Source organism: Grammomys surdaster, unplaced genomic scaffold (assembly GCF_004785775.1).
Source record: "Grammomys surdaster isolate TR1022 unplaced genomic scaffold, NIH_TR_1.0 264, whole genome shotgun sequence".
Taxonomy (NCBI): Eukaryota; Metazoa; Chordata; class Mammalia; order Rodentia; family Muridae; genus Grammomys; species Grammomys surdaster.
In genome coordinates, this window is record NW_021604705.1 from 7,610,216 (window position 1) to 7,628,450 (window position 18,235).

At 35.4% G+C, this 18,235-nt stretch overlaps 1 protein-coding gene across 1 annotated transcript in view; it reads left to right on the plus strand.

Annotated features, from left to right (window-relative positions):
* The window catches only part of Cacna2d1 (calcium voltage-gated channel auxiliary subunit alpha2delta 1), a 405,712-nt gene that overhangs the window by 353,859 nt on the left and 33,618 nt on the right, over nt 1–18,235 (plus strand). Inside the window, exons 16-21 of the mRNA XM_028776033.1 lie at nt 1,463–1,540; nt 3,032–3,106; nt 5,160–5,234; nt 10,354–10,425; nt 12,103–12,174; nt 17,818–17,879. Coding sequence (XP_028631866.1) covers nt 1,463–1,540; nt 3,032–3,106; nt 5,160–5,234; nt 10,354–10,425; nt 12,103–12,174; nt 17,818–17,879 — 434 coding nt within the window. The remainder of the gene's footprint in view (nt 1–1,462; nt 1,541–3,031; nt 3,107–5,159; nt 5,235–10,353; nt 10,426–12,102; nt 12,175–17,817; nt 17,880–18,235) is intronic.

The following is an 18,235-nucleotide window of genomic DNA, read 5'->3' on the forward strand; positions in this document are numbered from 1 at the left end:
ACTGTCCAGTGTTCCTTCTTGACATTACTTATTTACTTAAGGTCACATGGTCATCTCCAGCCATGACCAAGATTTTTCAGTTGTTCAAATCCATCACAGACTAAACATGATAGGAGTCAATAGTTAGGCCCTGCTGAATTTCCTATGACCAGAAGTTCATCAACCAGAGTGTCTGCATTGCTGGCAAGCTTCTTGCTGATAACACAAATAACATCTGGAGGAAATGCTGATTCTAAATGTTCTTCTTTACAAGCTGAAACAAGATGTTAAAAAGGGGATGGGGAATAAGTTAGATGGTCAGAGAGCATGGAGAGCATTCTTTGTACTGGCTGAAAAGTAAGTGAGCCATCACTTAGAATTGATGCATGTCAGGGGTCCAAAGTACACTTCAGCCAAATGAGCAGTTTATTAGGAAGGGAATATACAGTATGTAAAGAACAGAGTTGATAGCTACTGTGATGTGAAGAACTCAAAGATCTGTAGCACTTTAAAAAAGGAAGTTGTGTGTTTAGAGTTAGAGCAGGGGGTAGGTGAAAAAGAGACATTTCAGTTGAAGGTAGCACAAGTCATGTTTCTGTAATGCCAAGGAAGGATGAAACCACATAAAACAGTACATTATCAAATTCAGTACCACTGGGTGCACGGAAGAAATAATACCAGCACAGGCTCAATTTTACAGACCCTGGTTATAGGCGAGTAGCAGAACTAGGGTTGTGTTATGGTGAGATTGTTTCATTGGAAAATGAAGTAAGACACTTCACATATTAAGGGAGAAAGAAAGAGTTGGAATATTCAAAATAAGGAGGCAGGACACTTTTTTATTTTTTTTATTGTATTCTATAGAAAGTGTGCACAGTGTCTGGAGCAAGGAACACACTTTGAGGTCTACTTGTTAAAAATGATATTCATTTGAGGATTATTTGAAAGTAACAGTTAAACATCACAGTACTCACCTAGAATTATCTAGATACATATTAACAATAGTATGTTTCTTCTGTGTGGCATGACATTCAGCTGAATGTTTGTGATGCAACATGACACTTTTGACTCAGGGCATAAAAACTGTGAATGAAGCTACAGAAAACAGCTTTCAGCGAACTAGCTTCGGATGCTAGTCTCATATGGAGCCACCTGATATTAAGTGAACTATCATTGTAGAAGAAATGTAAATGTGACCGTTATTATTACAGTGTCACTGTTACATTTGACTAAGTTGTTTTTTTTTATTTTCAATACTTATTAGATGTTGCATAATTCAAGACTCTTTAATAGTATTTATATCTAAGAAAATTTCATTGATTCTTTTAAATATGTTTCAAAGATATTCAAAAGTACTTTTAAGTTTTTTATGACTCTTAATGAGATAATCGTAGAGTGAAGTTTCCAGTTTCAAAGGCTAATGGAGTAGTACGAAGTTCAAAATGTTGCTTTCTTTGGCCTTTCTTTCTCTGTCTATTTTTAGGAGCTGGGACTTGTCATTACTGGAACTCTACCGGTCTTCAACGTCACTGGACAATCTGAAAATAAGACAAACTTGAAGGTAAAAAGTTCATTGATAAAACTAATAATAATAAATGATAAACTATGACGTTGAGGCTCCATGTGGATAAGATATTTCTATAAGGACATACATACGATGTAATTGTCTTGTAAGACTACAGGTCAGTGGGAACAGCTGTCCATGTGATAACCACCTGGGTAAAGGGAAGTGAAGGTCAAATCCTGGTGGCCTTAGAGTCAGGGTTCAGCTTCAGTTGGTCTGACTGTGACCTGATGGGAACAGAAAGTCAGACTGCAAGGAATGACAGGATAGGTGCACAGTAGTACTTTTTAAAATATGCTTGAGTTATTTATGGAATTCAGGGGTAAAAATGCAAAACCTCAAAACATGTTTTCTTTGAATCTGAGGCAGATAGATTACTGGATTCTTGTTTTTGAATTCTCAAGTAATAGCTTTTCTGTAATAATCTAAGGATCTAATAGGTTCCTTCTGTTATGTTTTACAGCTCAATAAAAAAATTAGTCTCAAAATACTCATTTTTTTATAGCTCTGGTATTATTATCAGTGCAACAGGAGTTATCCACTGGAAAGTTATCATTAAGCAGTGAATATAATGTCTAATATGTATTAAATACTTCTTATTTTAAATAGAGTTACATAGTTAAGAATGAATATATTAAAGAAATTATTTTTACTACTAACAGGATATGTATATTTCCTGTTAATATTAATATATATATATAATTTATGATGCAGACTATATTGGTAGATTAAAGAAATATTTATTTCTAACTTGTGGTTCAGTGAAGTCTGTTGTACTAAAGCATTGTTTGTTTAGTTTTCTAAAATATTTACTTATTTAATATATATGAGTGCCATGTTGCTTTCATCAGACACACCAGAAGAGGGCATTGGATCCCATTACAATGGTTGTGAGCCACCAAATGGTTACTGGGAATTGAACTTGGGACCTTTGGAATAGCAGTCAGTGCTCTTAACTACTGAGCCATCTCTTCAGTCTTGTTTGTTCAGTTTTAACAAGTTTCAGTTCATTGCTTCATTTTACTACTGAAGTTCTACAAAAGCATTGTTTCTCACTTAAGGGACTATTGACATCTTAAATATTCCTGAGACTTAAATACTGAAATTTATAATATTTTAATAATCTATGTCCTTCCTTATCATGTTTTAAAATTTTAGTGTAGCTTATCTGTCAGATTGTTTTCATTTATTGTTTTTATTCAGCCTAGGATTTGTTCTTAGCAGCAGACCATAGTTACTGACCTAACTCTTTCTTGAATAGAATTTTCATGTCTTTTGTCATTTAATTTTAATCATTAATGTTTTATGTAAGTTAGCAGTTGGGATGATGAAGTTGTAGAAAACAGTCAAATCTGAGAGTTCTTGTAAATTGACATCAAAAGTATTGTCTTTTGTGTGTGTGGTGTGTGTGTGTGTGTAAGACTGAATATACATTTCTGTAGAACAGGTTCTGGTATAAAACACACTAACTTTGACATCTTCTTTTAGAATCAGTTGATTCTTGGTGTAATGGGCGTTGATGTGTCTCTGGAAGATATTAAGAGATTGACACCACGTTTTACAGTAAGCTGCAAATTATTCTTTTGACTATTCTTTTCCTATTTCAAAAGTATGTGTCTACAGGGAATGATTAGCTCACACTTGGGTGCAGGCGCAGGTTCTTGAATCTTGTTGTGCTGTTGTGATTCCCTTGGCTCCAAAAAGACTGGAAACCGGGAATCTTGACTGAGTTGCTACGAGGCCCTGCCCAGCATGGGAAGTTCTCACACAGTCTGGTAGTTCCGAGGGGGCATAGAGCTCTTGGATTGGGGATCCCTGGGCCAGGAGGTGGCTGGGGACTGACTAGTCTCAAGCCCTTGGGCTCTCAGAGGCAGGCTGTGGAAGGACTGGGGGCGTGTGGATGTGAGACCGGGCCAACCTACAGCCGAGAGAAATGAGCAGGGGGGTGGGGGGGAGGCTGCAGCAGCACCCCGTATTCACTTAGACTTGTTGGCCTGGCTAACTTGCTTGAAGATGTGCGTCCTTGTGGCAGAGAGGTCCCCAAGGTGGGAAGTTAGGTGCAGCTGCTGCAGAGGCAGACCTGAGTTAAATAGGGAGGGAGAAAGGGGAAGGGTCTGGTGAAGAATGCTTAATTGGCTCCACCCTCTGGCCTTCAGGTATCTCATTAGTATGTAAGTCTCTCTTGGGCCTGAGACCTGTAGTCACGCCCTCTACCTGTGCTCTTTGGGAGGGGCTGCAATGGCCTTCATGACTGAACAGTACAGGTTAAATGGAGATCTACACCACATGTTAGGAGCCTGGATTCTGGGAGCACTGTGGAATAAATGACCATCCCTTACAGGGTCTCCAGGCTACTTCCAGCCAGCACTCTACCAAAAACCAAGATGCCTTTCACAGCCCTACATGTGTCAATGTAGTTTGTTCACAAATCACTTGAGTACAAATGCATGTAGGAGTACTCAATTAATCACTCAAACTGATCTCGGTGACAGTGCGTTTCTCACTACCGGCCCAGTGTTCTGGATTCTTAAGTGAACATAAACACAACCTTTATATTTTTATATGCCTTAAGCAGGTCAATGACTGGGCCACTACATAATCTTTACCAGGTTAATCCACCTCCCTCTGATATTCCCAAGTTATTACTTACTAAATCCTATACTCCATCTTTGCTGCCCTGGACCAGTTGGGCCACCTCCTTGGGGCTGCTCTTCCCTGGCTCCTATCTGGCAACTATGCTGTCGGTCCCTCACCTTCTCAGGCATGACATTTTTCCTCTCCTTTTCCTGGCATTGCATGGCAGATCTCCTTCTTCCTTCTCCTTTGGTCCTTCTAGCCTAATATTTAGAATCCTAAAAGTCTCACCTCTGTCTGCCCCGCTCAGCCACTGGCTGCCCGAAACTTTATTTACCAATCAGAACCACCTGAGTGCAGGGTCCCTCAGTGTTTTTCATGTGGACCTGTAGATTCTCTTGTAATCAATTTTGGGGACGCAAATTAATATAATACAAGCAGCCACAAAAGAGTTAAAGAACATTCTAAAATTGTGAAGAGCCCATGCTTTGTTTCTTCAGTGTGCTACAAGACTTTTTAAAATTTTTTTTATTGGATATTTTATTTGTTTACAGCATAAATCTTATTCCCTTTCCCCTCCCTAGAAACCCCTATCCCATCCATCCTCCTCCTTTATGTTTTAAATACCATTTTAATTACATGCATATATTAAGGTCAGTTCTGGGTTGAAGGTCTAGCAATATAATAGATGCAAATAGACAAAAAAACAAGCAAAACAATAAACAAAAAAAGTCAAAGAAAAAGCAAGGCATTAAACCCAATTATGTGGACACTCCCATCATAACGGTTTCTAAGGGCTTATTAGGATGACCAAAGTACCTGAGCCTACTTCCCTGTCCTAGCCCAAGGTAATTTTCATGTCTGAAGCCTACTTCCTTGTTCTAGTCTAAAATTTAGAATCCTGTCTGAAATTACTTCTTTGTTCTAGCCTAATATTTAGATTCCTTTCTGAAATTGCTTGTACTGAGTATCTATTAAAACATTTAATGTGGATTTCTAATTGTAACCTAGGAATCTCTAAGCATTTTTACTATTTTTTCAGCTGTGCCCCAATGGCTACTATTTTGCAATCGATCCTAATGGTTATGTCTTATTGCATCCAAATCTTCAACCAAAGGTATGTATATAATTTGTTTATACTTACTAATGTTTAGTATAATTACTCACTAACATTAATGGGATTGTAATTTGAAAATTCTCTTTGTAACATTAAAGACAAAAGAACAGTATCCTGTGCCTCTCTTAAAGATTGCAAGGTTACTGATGACAACATATGAAAATCTGATGCATTCTTCATTTTCTCTGACCAAGCTAGCTTACCTACCTTTCTCAGGACAACCGTCATCATGTTTGAACCTCATTTCCTTGTGTGTCACATGCTACTTTAAGGATCTAAGAGGCTTTTGCTCCGGAGAGCATCTGACACATAGGAAGGACCAGTATAGTAATGGATAGTACAATGTCAAAGTTACCTTAATTCTTTCATCAGCAATTCATTAATATATTTAAAAGAAAGTAAGTTCTCTCTCCAGTGTCCATAACTATTTAATAAGGTAAAATAATAACACATGGGTTATGAAGTCAATATCATGATTTGTTCCTGTTACTATATTATTACAAAATATCTCAGTATAGTTTTCTACTTTATAGACAGCTCCACAGGTTTGCTTCAGAATATCAGTAAACAAACCAGTCACAAATATTTTGAGTATTTTTTCTTTAGAATTACCATTTTTAAAAGATGACCACATTTCAACAAATAGTGAATTATCTAATCTGATTGTTCTACCATAGGTCTTTATTTCTCTCATTAAAATAACAAGATTAGTTTTTTAGATATGCTATCTAATAAATAAGTAATTGTTTAGAAAATCGTATATAATTGATGTCCAAGAAATTAATAATCAAAATAGATCTAGCATTATGGTTAAATTCTCCTTTAGCATAATATCAGTTACTTCATTCTTTCAGATAACAAAATGTCAAATTTAAAATGTGCAAATTTTGTAATATCCTGATCTGTTACAGTCCACTCAGACTGTGATGGCAATGTTTTTAAATGTATAGACTAGTAGCTTCTAAACAATAAAACTTGTTTTACACCTTTTTGGGGGGTTTGAGAAGTGTAGCATGAGTGGGTTCAGTGTACGTTCCTCCTCGGCACACAATTTTTCCCTTTAACATCGCATGGTAGGAGGCTTCTTTTATATAAGCACGGATCCCATTGTAAACTGTTACCTCCATATCCCACTGCCATATCCCAAGGAGGCCCAAGGAGGCCCAACCTTCTTTTACAACCTCATCACCAAGGCAGGTTTGCTACAAAACAAACAAACAAACAAACAAACAAACACAAAAAAACACAAAAAAACAAGCCCAAAACACAACAACAAAACAGTTTTCAGGGACTTTTCCAATTTTATATACTATTTATTTGTATCATGCACATTTCAACAATATTTATTTTGCAATCTTTTTTGTTTCAGCCAAGAAAATTTATCTAGGACAAACTATCTCTCCCACTCTCCAATTTTTAGATTCTTAAGGAAAATCCAGGAAAAAAAATAAACATGTTCTTTAAAAATTTATTTTTACTACCATTGATAGTTTTGGGTTTCGTTGGTGTCTTGTTTTGCTTTGTTGTCATGGACTCTATGGTGCAAATATTTTGAATTGTGAGTACATCATTTGTTCTGTTTCTTGTCAAGGAAATAGTTGACTAGAGTTGACTGGAGGACTGAATGCTTATGTTAATATGTAGGATAATGAACTACCATTTTTCTATTGCTTCAGCCTATTGGTGTAGGTATACCAACAGTTAATTTAAGAAAAAGGAGGCCCAACGTTCAGGTAACTGTGAATGAAGGTAGACAGCAGCGCTTGCAAATTTGCTAAATCAGAGTTGGGGGTCAAGCTTCTGCTCTCAAAGCTTTCAAATGGGGGTGCCCTTCCTGACACCAAGCTTCTAGAGCATGAGGCGGGAACGAGCTTCCCTTCTAAGTGAGCCAAAGCAAAGTGTGTTAATTACGGTAAAAGGGCTGCTCTGGCTGAGAGGTGGCTAAAGACGTTTATCTAATAATAATGTTAATCAGAGTAATCACAATGAAATGGCTCCTCAGCAAATTTGTTATTAAATTTGGTGAAATTAATATCATATCCATGTTTTCCTAACAGTTTGCTTGATTTCTAAGTGCAAATGAACTCATGATTCTTGTGTTGTGATTCCCATGAATGAGAAGTTTTAGCAAAATTTTCTTTGTTTTGCTTTTAACTTCTAAAAATTGAACTTTGGGTGCTGGAGAGATGTCACAAAGGCTGAACACTGGCTGCTTTTCTGAGGGACTCAAGTGTGGTTCCCAAACCCACGTGGTGGCACACAGGCATCAGTAATTCCTATTCCAATGGATCCAACGCCTCCTTCTTGTTTCTTAGGGCAATTCACATACACAGTACTCAGAAACACATGCAGACACGGTACATACACACTCAAAAATAAGTACTACTAATACTAATAATAATAAATAATGATAAAATAATAAAAATGTTTTGTTTGTGATTAGAAGTTAGAGAATCTTTCCTCAACTAATTGAAAATGTTCAAATTTGGTAATATAAAGTGTTAATATTTGGTTTTTTGGAAAAATATTCTAAGACCCCTTTTCTATGTTGGTTACTTATATATGTATGCAAAAGATATTTAGCACAGAGGATATTCCTATAACTTATTCTTACAGATACAAAATATTAGAGAAAATTTAACATCATTGTAAGTTTTGGGAATAAGCCTGTCACTTCTTTTAAAACATATGGTAGAAGGCTACTGAATTGGCAGCGTTGCATTAAGTGATCATCTTTAAGTATGGATTGGTGGGACTGAGTTATAGTCTGGTTCTATTAGTTACCAATGCTCTATCTTTGAGCAGTACACTGTACCCTGTTGAACGCCAATGTTTTCATCTGAAAAGCAGGGAGGTCAACCAATTTCTCATTCTGCACCCCACCTGGGAAATTCAGTACACACAGTGATGCTATGCCCTACCCCTGAAAGTTCTCACTGAACACAGGCTCCAACGAGTTTTGAAGCTTCCCAACTGTTAAACAAATAAGTGTGACTGATGGAAGCTCTAGTTCTCTCACACAGCTAGAGTTCCATGGTAATCTGAGTCTTCTGTTGCTGTTATGCTGCGTAGAATCCTCTATGATTCCTGAAGAGGTTGCAATGATGTACATGCCTTTCTTACCTAGGAAGCAATTTTGTTCCTCTGCTTGCATGTTATTTTTGGAATTCCTTATAGTTTTTGTTGTTATATGCATTTTGGTAAATTTTATTTTACCACAACTATAAGTATTGCATGTAAATATTAAATATTTAAAAACAACCAACTTAAATAATGATTTTCTTTTTATTCTAAGCAAACTCTAAATGGCAAACTAGCAACCACATGAAACTTCTTAATCAGGGAAATATTTTTGAACTCTTAGGGATTATATTAATACTGACTCATAATTATTGCAAATTTAAAATTTGTTAATACCAATTCTGCTCTTGGTAATTATGCTAGTTGAAACTCATGCTGACGAGAAGTACTAGATGTTTAATATTTTTGTGATGGTCTCTCAGAGACCATCACACTAAAGATTTCTTCAAGCCCATGTTGATATTTTCATATGAGAAGACTGTGTTTTTTTAATTTTCTAGTTTGTATAATTTTAATGGATATTTCTAAAACAAGGCTCTGCCAGGTTGCCATTTACAAATACAAGTGATGCATTGACAATTGTCTTTTATGATTTCCTTTCTTCTCTGTCTTTATATGTTGGATTGGGACATGATCTGCATATTGTCAATTCCTCCTGATAATGGCTCCTCCCTGCATGCTGTTTGGGGCTGGTCATTCTATGCATTATCCATTGCATGTAAGAGAAATATTCCTATTTCCGTTTTATCATTTGATTGTTTTGACTTTGTTTTGCATTAGTTTCATCTTAATTTTAGTGTTTATATAATAGTGTTTGGGAGCATTTGTTGTGTCTTTTTATTAGGGAAGTTGCAAGTTTCATGGGCTTAACACACGTTCTCAATATTGACTTTTGTTTCCATCTTGCATCCACATTCAGATAAATATTTTCTCCTAGAGTGAAAACTGTCCATCCAAACAATGGTGTATTGTGCTGAAAAACCAATTACTTTCTTTCAATCGTATAGAAACTCTGGTTATATAGGCTCCTAAGCAGTGACTATTTCAAGCGTTTGTTGGGTACAGGGTCTATGGGTAGAGTCCTTGCTGAGCTAATGTGAGGTCCTGGACTCAATCCTTAGCTCTGTCACAAAAGACACAGATAGAGTATTTCAAACATTGTTACTTGAAGAATCCTTATTCATGAAACACCATGAAGGTCTAAAATTTGGAATTTTAAAAAATAGGAATATTCCCTGAAATAAGTCATTTGCATGGTTACAAAGTAAATTTGTCCCATGTGTACTATACTGTGTAATTCTTCATTTAAGTGAGATATGCAAATTGGACAGATTTTTGTCTGCTACTATTATGTTACGAAGCCTTTCACTTTAACATGGTGTTTAAATCGGTGCCAATACAGTGTCTTTTGCAAGCTCATGGTAAAATTTCTATCACTCTTCCAAGTAACTAAATATATACCTCATTGATTACTGGTGCCTAATTACAGCCAAATTTGGATGATATATTTTAATAAATATTTTAATGCTTACCTTTTAAAGTTTTCAATGATTTTGAAAAATTTATTTAAGTAGAATCTTTTGTTCTACGAAAGGTTGGATCTTTAATATGACATGCTATCTGATGTAGCAAGAATTAAAAGGAAGTGAGTACATTTTGCCTATCTAATGCCCTTATTTAATATTTGAGAAATTAAAATCACACCACATGAGATAACTTTAGCAAGCAAATAGTATCTCCTGAGATTATAAATAAATATTCTATCCTGTCCCACAGTGAGCTTTCTTACACAACAAGATGAGGCAGTGGATGTTAAAATGAGCAATGGTGTTTTTTGTACCCTTGGGGTCCATTTCTAGTCACTTGCTACCTTCAGTTGATAATTGATTGACAGTTGTCCATTGCACTTAAAGGTCACTGCCTAGCTCTCGAGGATGGTAAGTAATTTCTATAGAATTGTTTCATGCTGAATGTGCTTCAGAAACTACTATATACACGGCATTGTTTTCTAATTCCTTAACTATTGTGTTCTGTGTAGAACCCCAAATCTCAGGAACCAGTCACACTGGATTTTCTCGATGCTGAGTTAGAGAATGAAATTAAAGTGGAGGTGAGTGTGTGCAGTAGGCCTCAGCCAGAGACACATGACCAGAGCCTGCATTCCCATCTCATGATCATTTTTGAACAATGATTTACATCAATCGGTCTCTCCTCGATCACACTGATACATTCTTTGTCATGAAAATTATGTATGTCCTGGACTTTCTTCCAATAATTTCTATTGACAAAGAATAGAAACTTCAGGTTAGTTGTAGCCTTAGATGTTTTTCATTTTCTTGCTCATTCCAAAGGGAAAGTTATTTTTAAATGTACAAAACAATGATGATTTTAATAAAATTCATAGTGACCAACATGCTATGCTGTTGAAAGAGATGTTGGAAGGGTTCCAGCTACCCACCTACATAAGGAGCCATGTGAGGAAAGCAGCTGCAATGCTTGTCTGAAGGCACTTACCAGGTTTCTGTTGTATTTCAGCACAGTCACATGTCACTTCCTCTGCCAGGGTCTTTGATAATAGTAAAGATAGTTTTGTAATATCAAAACAGAAATTATTAAGTTCATAGTTACTCTGGAGTGGGCACAGGGAGTCCTGGCATGTCTCCGGAGGTTTCTTTAAGGCTAAGGTAATGAGGAGGAGGTCAGGAGTTGCAGTCCCTCTGGGTCACCATAGCGACTACACTCAGTCTCTCAGAGTCTGCTTCCCTGCAACATAGTGACAGAGAGAAATGACACATGACGAGCTTAGGGAAAGCATGTGCACATAGGAAAGTTTGCTTATTCTTAAAGTCAACCTCTTAGTTTTCACCTTCAAACTGAAAATATTTTAAACAAATTAGACCCATCCTATATTTTACAGATTTCTTTAGTCACACCAAGTTTTTCCACTCACTGATATTTATTAAAGCCCAAAGGTCATGTTCTAGAAATATTTAAAATAAAAACCAAAGGAAATTCTTTGTTTCCAGTGGACTGGAATGGTTTCCTATGAATCTGATCTGGATTCCTATTAGTTTGACTTTTTAAGGAGCTGGAAATTTATATAGAGAGGACACTATGTGATATGAAATCCTACTAGGTCTTTACGATTATCTGTTATTATATAATTGTATGGAACTGTTACAGATGACATAAAATAAAATAAATTACAAGGGGTAAGCCAAGTGTAGGGTTCCTGTAACCCCAGGACTCTGAGAACAGAGCCATAAGGACTCTGCAAGGTTGAAATCAGCCTGGACTGTGAGGTGAGTCCCATGGCTGCCGGCATGACCTGGTCTGCAAAACTAAGAAACAATATCAAAACATAAAGGGTAATTCTGAATCCTTTGTCACCAAGAATTGGTCATTTAGGTGAGGAAGAATTTGAAGTATTTCACATCCCATGTTAATCCTGTGAAGAGACATACATTTTATTTCTCGGTATCCACATCTCACTGGAATCTCCTATGCTTACCAAGCAACTGTGACTCCTTTACTGTTATAGTTCTAAAATTTCAGAGTGAAGAACAAAAAGTTCACTAAGGATATTTTTCTTATTGCACAATAATGGAAAATGGTTACAATTTGACAACTTTAAAAATTCTAAATAATCTCATCTAGTGTGTAACCATTCAGCCATTTTTATTAAATTTCACTGAAATAAGGAAAAATCTTGATAATGAATAGTTTTACAATATTCAGTAGGTCGATTTGTTTCCTGGAATAAAGTAATTGATCCATTTTCTCTTAGATTCGACATAAAATGATAGATGGAGAAAGTGGAGAAAGAACGTTCAGAACTCTGGTCAAGTCTCAAGATGAGGTAAGAATTCATTAAGGCTTGTTCTTAAGTGGAAGTAGCCATTACATAAGACGCCTTCTCTAACTAAACAGAGAAGGGGGAGATGCCAGAAGCCAGGACCCTCGCCCTTACCCTTACCCCCTACCTTTCCCCACCTGCACAATGTCCTCTGAAGCTTGGCAACTGCAAGATCCTGCTTGGCAACTGCAGATAGACTCAAAGCAGAGTACCATGTCTTCTGAAGAATAGCAGGGAGACCATAACTCAAGCAGTGTACCATATCTTCTGAAGAACTGCAGGTAGATCATAATTCAAGGCAGTGTACCGTATAGACCATGACATGTTTCAAGGCACAGGCCAAGAAGATTTTGTACTTTTCCACCACCTGGACCCTCTTACCCCCTCCCCTTGTAAAACATGCTATAAAAAAGCATTTCATGTTCAAAAAAAAAAAGAAATTAAAAAAAAAAAGAAAAAAAAAGAATACTGATATTGGTAATTTAACATTCCTTTCAGAAATTATTTTTAAAATAAGGATCCATCTAGTGAGCAGATTTCATTCCTACATTAAAAGGCTATATTCATAAAAAAGAAAACCTATATTCTTACACTAGAGAGAAGACTTAACAATTTACAAACACTTGTCGCTCAGTTGCGAGATCTGGAGTTCATATTCCAGCCACCTTGTTGACAGGCTCTGAAGAGCCTGTAACTCAAATTCTAAGAGCTCTCTGCTGTCCTCTTCCAATTCTGCATGTACCTGCACATGTGAGCACATATACTCTCACACAGAGACATATGCACACATATATATATACACACTCACACATACACAAATATGTGTAAAATAAAGCTATATTTAGTGTAAATATGCTTTATTGTTTTAAGAAATATATCTCTTTAGGCCAGAGCTGTGGTAATATTTAACTTAAGTAATGTTATATGATACATTGTATTATTTGTGTGCACAGATGTTCTAGAGATTATTATATGTGCTTTATGTTGTTTTACTATTTATACCATTCTACCATTTTTAATTTTCCTACACTTATGACTGAAAATAAGTCATGTGATAACACAACTACCCTCATTCACTAGTATATATAATAAATTGATACTGATTCGTGTCTGAGTGTAAGAGAGTTTTAGATGAGTGGATACTTTCTACCCATTATCAGCCATCTGTGAAATGAAGACATTCACATATTTGAATGTTCAGAAATATATAGGATTAAGATGTTTTTGTGTGTGTTAGTTTAATTGCAACATTTGCATATAATTTGTATTTTTTACTCAGAATTCTGTATGTTTTAGCATCATCTTTTCTTCCTAATTTCTTGGCAACTCTTCCCCTAAAAGGAACATACCACCTAAATGTTTTCAACAGCACAGATCATTTTTTATTTTGATATACTTATGAGGTTTAATTATCAGAAAAGGAAAGGAAGTATTAAGATTTTCACTTTTACTGAAATGTTAACTCTCGTTGCCTCTACTTGAGCCATGGTCTTTACCCTTTGCTTCCGGAAGCAAGGATATAAAGTATTTAACAGTTCTGCCAATCCCTCCATGTTGTTCCAAGAATTCTGACTTTCACATTCTTTCTGCAGCTTAGAGCTCGCTTTCACATGGCTAATTCCTCTCTTCCGACTTATTGTCAACTCAGTCTTTGAGCAGTATTCACCTAGGAACCACATGTGTCTGTCTTAGACATTTTATGTTTTCTCTTAAATGAGCTGTTGTAGGCAGATACATTTGCTAGTCATCTGTTACAATAGTGCTTCTCTTGAAAACCTGTTATTTAATTTTGAATCAGTGTAACTTTTTTATTTTAAATGTCAGGTTTATAAAAATATCAAAACAATTATATACATTATGTTGACTTTTTCATTATTTAATTTTTTTATTCATAATAATTTTTTTCTCACATAATATATCCTGATTGTGGTTGCCCCTCTCTCTTTTCTTCCCAGATTTTGCCCCCTCCTACCCAGGTCCATTCTCTTTGTCTCTCAGAAAACAAACAGGCTTCCAAGGACTTATAATATGATAAAACAAAAACTAAGACATTAGGCTAGGACAAAAGCAAACAGAAGAAAAAAAGACCAAGAAAAGTTACAGGATTGAGAGACCAATTTGTTCATACAGGAATCCTGTCAAAATACTAAACTGAAAGCCATAATATGTACCTCCCCCTAAATATATATGTATATATGTATTTGTATATACATATGTATGTGTATATATTTACATTATATACTATATATTTTAATTATTATATTATATATTACATTATGTTATATACATGTTATATGTTGTATAGAATACATTGAATATTATATATTATGTATAATATATACAATTATACAATAAATTTATGTATAATATATAATATAGTCATCATTACTTATCATATATTATAGTTACATATATAATATAATCATAATATATAAATATAATATATAATGATATATACAATATTGTATGCTATATATAGAATATTATGTATATAATAAAAAATAAAAGTAAGATAATTAAAAATACCTTTGAAAATACATTATGAGACATGGTACCTCCTAATATTCCATTTTATTTCATTTTCTATTGGACAGCTACTGATGGACATGCAGCCTACCTTTAAGAGTATTTTGTTTCCCCAGTGAGACTCCCTTAGAGAAAACTAAATTTTCATTTGCAAGTGATTATCAGATGGAAATAGCTTCTGGTTCAGGGATTGAGGCACATGTCCATTTCTTTCAGCTTCACAACCCCATGTGGTACAGTCCTGTGCAGGACCTGTATATGCTGTGCTCCCAAATGGCGATTCTGTTGATTTGGATAGAGTCCTTTCTGTCCGTGATATCCTCCATGATGTTTAGGGCTTAGTGTTTCTGAGTCTGTCACTCTGCATATTGTCTAGCTGTGGGTCTCTGTATTCATTGCTATGCTGCAGGAGGAAGCTTTTCTGATGATTGCTGCATGAAGCACTGATCATTGAGTATAGCAGCGTGTCATTAAAAGTATCTTTATTGCTACATACCTTTAGTAGAACAGTAGTATTTGGTTTTACTCTAGGTCTCTGAGCAGTGTTGGAATGGGTTGTACCTCATGGAGTGAGCCTTCAGTCAAATCAAATATGGGTTGGTTACTTTCACAAGCTTTGTGCCACCATTGCACAAGCATGTCTTGGAGGCTGGGCACTATGTAGATCGATGGTTTGTGGATGGTTGATGTTTATGTTTTCCTTTGGTAGCTTGCGGAGAACCTTCATGTACCAAAGTCACTAGCAAGTAGAGGTGAAGTCTCTATGGAGATACCAGTGCAACGTCTCCAGGTTCAATGGGTTATGTAGGTGTTCTATGCAACAGTGGGGACTTGCTGTCAGTATTTAGAAAGCAACAGCCTGCGTTGTTTGGGGTTTCCATGGGCCCCTTTGACCAACAACTTAATTAGGTGTAATTCACTTACAGTCTTGGACAAGAGCTGTCCAGTAGGGTTTTGTCTTTCTAATTATTTGGCAATACCGTTTTCATGACCATCATATATGTATAAATTTTAGGACACCTTTACTATATCAGGTTTCCACACTACTATCCAAATGGCCCTGAATGTTAGCTGTCTCATATACCCACCATTATTCCCCCTCTTCCTTCTCCCTCTCCACTTGATCCTTGAGCTCCACCTCCCTGCATCCACCCATCTCTATTCTACCTTCCTTTCCTAGGGAGATCTATGTGTGCCTGCTAGCCCCATACTCTATAGCTGACCTGGTGGTTGTATGGATTGTAGCCTGAGTTACCACTGTTTTAGCTGCTAATATCCACATATAAGTAAATATATACTATACTTGTTATTTCAAGTCTGGGTTGCCTCACTTTTGATGATTTTTTTTCTAGTTCCATCCATCTACCAGCAAATTTCATAATTTTATGATTTAATGATCGAGTAATATTCTACTGTATAAATGTATCACATTTTTTTATCCATTCATCTGTTAAGGGATATCTTTATTGTTCCTAATTTCTGGCAGTTATGAATAGAGCAGCAATGAACATGGTTAAATAAATGTCTTTATGATAGGAAGAAGTGTCTTTTAGACATATTCCCCAGAGTAGTATAGAAGGATCTTAAAGTAGATAGATTCCCATCTTTCTAAGAAACTACCACACTGATATCCATAGTGGCTGTATAAGTTTGCAGACACACTAAAATCAACAGTATAGGCACCCCATGAATCTAAAAGGCTTATGCCATCATTTGCATAAAGCAGCATCCTACAGAATGGAAAAAGTATTTTACCAACTATACATTTAATAGAGGGCAAATTTCTAAAACATATAAAGAACTCAAAAAATTAGACATCAAGAAAATAAGTGATCCAACTAAAGAATGGCAGTTCATATGTAAACAAAAGATTATCTAAAAAAGGAACTCAAGAATCCGAAAAACACTTAAAGAGATGTTCAAACCTTCTTAGTCATCAAGGAAACGCAAATCAGAACTACTTTGTGATGTCATCTTACTCTCACCAGAATAGGAAGATCAAAAGCACATATGAGAGCTCCTCCTGGAGAGGATATGGAAAACTCCTCCATTGCTGGTGGGACATTATTTTGATTTTAAAATGATATCTTTGAACAAATTATATCTGTGCTTACCTTATGTAATAGCTGGCAGGAATATTTAAGTTCTCATAATGACTTTTAAATTACAATGCTTTAAGTCTGTTTTTACTCAAAGTTTCAGAACCCCTCAGACAACAATCAGATAATAGTGAAGTCCAGTATTTCTTATAAGAAATTGCTTAATTTTTCTTTGAGCCATTTTTTACACCTATTAAATAGGAAAGTTAAATGTTAACACATATCAGCATGTGGTGGCAGGTCATTTTGTTTCTAGGTCTGTGCCCTATTTCTCTTTACAGGGAATAATGAATATTTTTCATGACATCTGTCTTGGGTTGATTTGTAGAGTTTTTCTTATTTATCTCTATCAGGAATGAGGTTATTTTTTAATAGGGCAAATGTTCAAAGTAAGTCAGAAATTAAAGCTACATGTGTGTAAATAATCTACCTAGTAGAAGAAAGGGTGTGTGTTTACTATTGTTCTATGATACAAGAGGTATTGTAGATCCATGAACTGTTTCCTTAACAATGCATTTTGTCTAAGGAATATAGGTATTTTTCTCACCTTCAATGATGGTGTAGTTATCTATTTATAACAACATGATGGTTCCATTCAAAGGCTTTGTGAGATATTACTTTCAGATGTAGGAAAGCTAATATTCCTCCTCATGTCTGCCATCATTCTTAAACATGGTCTATTATGGTTGATATTTGTCTAATATTTTATAGTCCTGTTTCATTGTTAAATTTGGTTTTAATTTAAATCTTTAAGAGTTCTGAATAAAGTACTTCATTATAAAATCCAAGCCTTTATGCTTATAAATCCCTAACCAGTATCATTTGAGTACTTAGTTCTGTTCCAAATTTTTACTTAACAAGCATACACAACATTTTAAAAATGTATAATAGAGTATATCTTTCACTTGTTAAAAAGGATGTTGAATGAACACAGAATATTGAGGTGGACATTATAGTTTTACTTTTTCTATAAATTCATATAGAAAAGGGATGTAATGACCATATTTAACTTTCTTTCTAGAGATATATTGACAAAGGAAATCGAACATACACATGGACACCTGTCAATGGCACAGATTACAGGTATTTAGCTATATTTGCAAATGTCTTGTATAAAGGACTATTCAATTCAATGCACTTTCTTCTAATATTTTGTAGCCAGTTTTCAAAGAGAAGTATGAATTCTTGACTTAGCTTTATTCATTGGTTATTTCAGTGGAAAAAGTATTCTCTGCAACAGAAAAAATGAATTACATAATCTGGCTTTTAGAATGCAATTCAAAAGGTGGAAAGTAGCTAGCAGTCAAATATTTAGAAATGACAAATGTACTTAATGACAACAGTAATAAAAAAATTGACATAATCCCCATAATAATTTAATGCCTTCCATTGACTTCCTCTTCTATTTCAATTTAGCTTAATAGTTTTCATTAATGTTT